Source organism: Peromyscus eremicus, chromosome 17, assembly GCF_949786415.1.
Source record: "Peromyscus eremicus chromosome 17, PerEre_H2_v1, whole genome shotgun sequence".
Lineage (NCBI taxonomy): Eukaryota > Metazoa > Chordata > Mammalia > Rodentia > Cricetidae > Peromyscus > Peromyscus eremicus.
This window is the reverse complement of record NC_081433.1, coordinates 38,108,308-38,113,014: the sequence shown is the minus strand read 5'-3', so window position 1 is coordinate 38,113,014 and position 4,707 is coordinate 38,108,308. Positions and strand designations below refer to the sequence as shown.

General features: G+C 47.3%; 1 protein-coding gene across 2 annotated transcripts; it reads left to right on the top strand.

Moving 5' to 3' along the window:
* The first annotated feature begins 466 nt into the window (after positions 1 to 466).
* Positions 467 to 3,477, top strand: Cdkn2aip (CDKN2A interacting protein). 2 transcript variants are annotated; one of them, XM_059244616.1, is made up of 3 exons: positions 467 to 739; positions 1,226 to 1,356; positions 1,936 to 3,477. In XM_059244616.1, the coding sequence occupies exons 1-3, from the start codon at positions 486 to 488 to the stop codon at positions 3,276 to 3,278; spliced, it is 1,728 nt and encodes a 575-aa protein (XP_059100599.1). In that variant the 5' UTR covers positions 467 to 485; the 3' UTR covers positions 3,279 to 3,477. The 2 variants fall into 2 exon arrangements, with proteins under 2 accessions (XP_059100599.1, XP_059100600.1); XM_059244617.1 differs by having other exon boundaries at positions 1,226 to 1,325; positions 1,936 to 2,052.
* Positions 3,478 to 4,707: the final 1,230 nt, after the last annotated feature.

The following is a 4,707-nucleotide window of genomic DNA, read 5'->3' as shown; positions in this document are numbered from 1 at the left end:
CGACGCCGACTCCGCGCGGCCTCTCGAGGGGGCGCGGGAGGCACGTCTCCCTCCTCAGTCAGTCGCCTCAGCCCCGCCCGCCCCGGCCGGGCGCGCCCTCCGCGGTGGGCGCAACCGCTGAAGTCGCGGGCCGGCGGGCCCCGGCGCCGCAAAGCACCCTGGGAGGCCGGGCTCGCGCCGGAAGGAGGCGCGAGCGCGCGGCGGCGGCGGCGACAGCGGCGAGGTTATAAAAGGGAGCGAGGCCGCGGCCGGCGGAAGTGGGCGGTTCGTCGGCGCCGTGCTCTGTTGTTTGGGGTTTTTTTTCGGGGGGGAGCTGCCGGAGGGGCGTTCTCCGGACGGCCGCCGCCGGTGCAGCCCGCCCGCCCGCGCCGACAGGGCCGCTCGCCGCCGTAGCCGCCGCGCCCCGCCACCCCGCCGCCCTTTGGCTCCGTGCGTGCGCTCGCTCGCTCGCTCGCGCGCTGCCGCCCGTCCCGCAAGGCCCCAACATGGCGCAGGAGGTGTCCGAGTACCTGAGCCAGAACCCGCGAGTAGCCGCCTGGGTGGAGACGCTGCGCTGCGACGGCGAGACGGACAAACACTGGCGCCACCGCCGGGAGTTCCTGCTCCGCAATGCCGGGGACCTGGTCCCCGCGACGCCCGAGGAGGCTGCGGACGCGGAGAGCGGGACACGCAGTCGGCAACTCCAGCAACTCGTCTCCTTCTCCATGGCCTGGGCCAACCATGTCTTCCTAGGGTGCCGGTGAGTGAGGATAAGCGTCGCTAGCCGGCCTGCTGTCCCGGGCTGGGGTCCGCGCCCCGCCACCCCGCCACCCCGCCACCCCCGGCAGGTGCCCGAGGAGCGATCGCGGGGACCGGTGTCGCTGGGGAGGGCGGGTCGGGAAGCGCGGGAATCGGTGGAACTGCCGGTCCACCCCCCCACCCCCCACCCCCCGCCGGAGGACATCCGTGGCAGGGCCGACCTGACTGTTAACGGGGGGGGCTCGGGTGTTGGGCACCCGGGAGACCCCCCCGATGTAGCGGTTCGCGAGCACAGACCCGCCTCCCGAGCCCGCCGGCATTTGTTGGTGGCATCCCGGCAAACAAAGTTGTCGCGCGCTGCCTCGCGCGGTTGGTACGCTTTGGTGGCAACCAGGAAATGCAGCTTCCGCGGGCCCGCATCTCGAACACTGCCGGTAGTTTCGAAAAACAAAACACTTCTTGAAAGCGACTTTTGCTTCTTTTTCAGGTACCCTCAAAAAGTTATGGATAAAATTCTTAGTATGGCTGAAGGCATCAAAGTGACAGATGCTCCAATCCATACCACACGAGACGAACTGGTTGCCAAGGTGAAGAAAAGAGGGATATCGAGTAGCAATGGTTAGCAGATCATAGATGTGAACATACATAGGAGTTTAGAAAATAAGCTTGATAAAATTAGGAATTACTGTCATTACTAATTTTTAACAAGCCAGAATTCGTATAATGTATTAATCTAGTTGAAATGTTTAAGCTAAACTGTATGTCTCTCTGTTTTCAGTGCTGAATTTGTTTCCTTTGACTGCTTTAGATTTTGAAGTCCAATGTCTGATGCTGTTAATTTAAATTAGAAATTAATCGTGTTAATACTACTTTGTAAAGATATTAATGAAGTTTTTCCCTATCTTAAAAGAAACTACTATTCCTGAAATGTCTTTCTTTGTGCTTTTTTATTTTATTTATTGTTTTTCAAGACAGGGTTTCTCTGTGTAACAGCCCTAGCTATCTTGGAACTCACTCTGTAGTCCAGGCTGGCCTCAAACTCAGACTCACCTGCCTCTGTGTCCCAAGTGCTGGGATTAAAGGCGTGCCTGCGCCCCCACTGCCAAGCTCACGTTTGTGCTTTTTTTTATGAATGTTTTGTTGATTAACATGTATATGGGTCTTCTAGTGAAATGCCTGTGTTTTTCTTCTTTCCAGAAGGGATAGAAGAGCCATCCAAAAAACGAGTCGTAGAAGGAAAAAACAATTCTTCGGTTGAGCGAGATCATGGAAAGAAATCTGCCAAAACAGATCGTTCATCAGCTCAGCAGGAAAACAGTTCAGCATCCACAGGGTCGTCTACCAAATCAGAGAGTAGTGGGGCCTCAGCTCGGAGCAGCTCTGGTGTCTCTAATCAGAACAGCTCCACAAGTGAAGGAGATAGATCTGTTTGCAGCCAAAGCAGTAGCAGTTCCTCTCAGGTAACAACAGCAGGGGCTGCAAAAGCTTCTGACCCAGAAGCTCCAGATAAACATGGTTCAGCATCATTTGTTTCTTCGTTGTTGAAGTCTAGTATGAATAGTCACGTGACCCAGTCCACTGACTCCAGGCAGCAGAGTGGATCCCCTAAAAAGAGTGCTTTGGAAGGTTTTTCCATCTCAGCCTCTCAGAGCAGCTCAGAGATTGAGGTGCCCTTGTTGGGTTCCTCTGGAAGTTCAGAAGTAGAGTTGCCGTTACTGTCCTCTAAGTCTAGTTCAGAGACGGCTTCAAGTGGGCTAACATCCAAAACTAGCTCAGAGGCAAATATTTCACCCTCAGTTTCTAAGAACAGTTCCTCATCAGGCACCTCTTCACTGGCTCCCAAGAGCAGTTCAACAAATTCATCACTGCTGACTTCCAAAAGCACTTCTCAGGTAGCTGCATCACTGTTAGCTTCCAAAAGCAGCTCCCAGAGCAGTGGATCCATGGCTTCCAAGAGCACTTCCTTAGCCAGCGTGTCTCAGCTAGCTTCTAAGAGTAGTTCTCAGAGTAGCACTTCACAGCTGCCTTCTAAAAGTACCTCACAGTCCAGTGAGAGTACTGTCAAATTCTGTCGGAAGCTGACCACGGAAGATGTCAAGCAGAAGCAGCCTTTCTTCAACAGACTCTACAAAACGGTGGCGTGGAAGTTAGTGGCTGTTGGTGGCTTTAGCCCCACTGTCAATCATGGAGAGCTGCTAACTGCAGCTATTGAAGCTCTGAAAGCAACCCTGGATGTGTTTTTTGTCCCATTAAAAGAACTGGCAGATCTGCCTCAAAATAAGAGCTCTCAAGAAAGTATTGTTTGTGAATTGAGGTGTAAGTCAGTGTATTTGGGCACTGGCTGTGGAAAAAGCAAAGAAAATGCAAAGGCGGTTGCTTCCAGAGAAGCACTGAAGTTATTTCTCAAGAAGAAGGTGGTGGTAAAGATATGTAAAAGGAAGTACAGGGGCACTGAGGTGGAAGATCTAGTGCTTCTTGATGAAGAGTCGAGACCTGTAAACTTACCTCCAGCATTGAAACATCCTCAAGAGTTACTGTAATTTCTCCGAGTTATCACTGCATCCAGTATCTGGTGTTTGAGGAGAACTGGCTTTTATAATAATACAAGACACTGGCTTTCACAGATTTTGTATGGCTTTTTTCCAGTTTTGCAGAAAATTTAAATTCTAGTTCACTGAAGTAGAAGTTGTAAATAATTTCTGAATGACAGTACATATTAAAAGGCATACATTGACAGCATACCAGTGTGCTGTTTTATTTGCTGAAGAAAATACTGTCTTCTATTTTTAATGATATATTAGGTACGATGTGTAGTTCTGTAGAATCTTAAAATTTTTGTACTACCAATTTGGTGGAAATGTATTAAGTTGTCTACCATGCTTTGTTTTGTTTTGTTTTCTCTCTCTGACTTGATTAAATCACATGAAAGAAAAGGGGACCACAGTATTTGAATGTGAGAAATCCTTAAAGCAAGGTTTTAAGAATGTTGCTCATAATGTTGAACATCTGTTAAGAATAAAAGGGAGTAGTTGCCGCAAAACTATTTTCATGAGGCGTTGTAAACTTTTTTTTAAGATACAAAACAGTATAAAGTACTTATTGTTATTTTATTCTAAAGTTGTTTAAAATTCACCATGATTTTGACTGCTGCTGATTCTTAAGCAGGTTAATTTATGTTTTAAGGTAAAATGCAGTTTACACTTTCTTAAAACATAAATGTGGGTTTCTATATTAAACATATTTTGTGACTACTAATATTAACAGATTGATTTGTTTAGATATTAAATGCTTTAAGCTATTTTACCTTTTCAAGAAGTTGTGTTTTTTTTTTTTTTTTTTTTTTTCCTCTGCCCTGGAATCAACCCAGTCTGACTTCTCCCTGCTATTTATAGTAAAGTACAAAAGCAAGTAGTTTTCATAGTGATACACATTTTTATGGGCAGGGAATTAGAGCTTCTACTAGAACCAGGTGGTTTTGTATTTGCAGATTTCAGAAGAATGTGGAGAAGACTAGAGAGCCATGGTCAGTTCTTAATGATTGTAGTCATGTGAATTGCATCTGTTGGTAATGAAGTAGACTTGTCTTAGGTGATTTTATTAATCTAGTGTGCTTGATTTTTTTAAAGTCTGGTCTAAGGTGTTGATCTTGATGGGCTTTGGCTTTCTAGGTGTTGCACACTGAACAGTAATGGTGATAATGTACAGAAAAGAAAAGGGTCTCAGAGTTACTAGTTGTACTGGAATTGGAGGGTTGAAAATAAGCACAATTTAAGTGTGTAAAAACTACTTTGTAGTTTAGGAATAATAAAGATGCTTAGTTTCCTGTGCTTGAACTGAAATAATCAGGGACATTTGTATTTTGCCAGATAACCTTTTAAAATTGTTTTTTGGGGATGGCTCATTGGATACCAGAGCAAAATCTATATTCTGTAAGTGGGCTATCTTTATATATTGTGGAGAGCAATAACA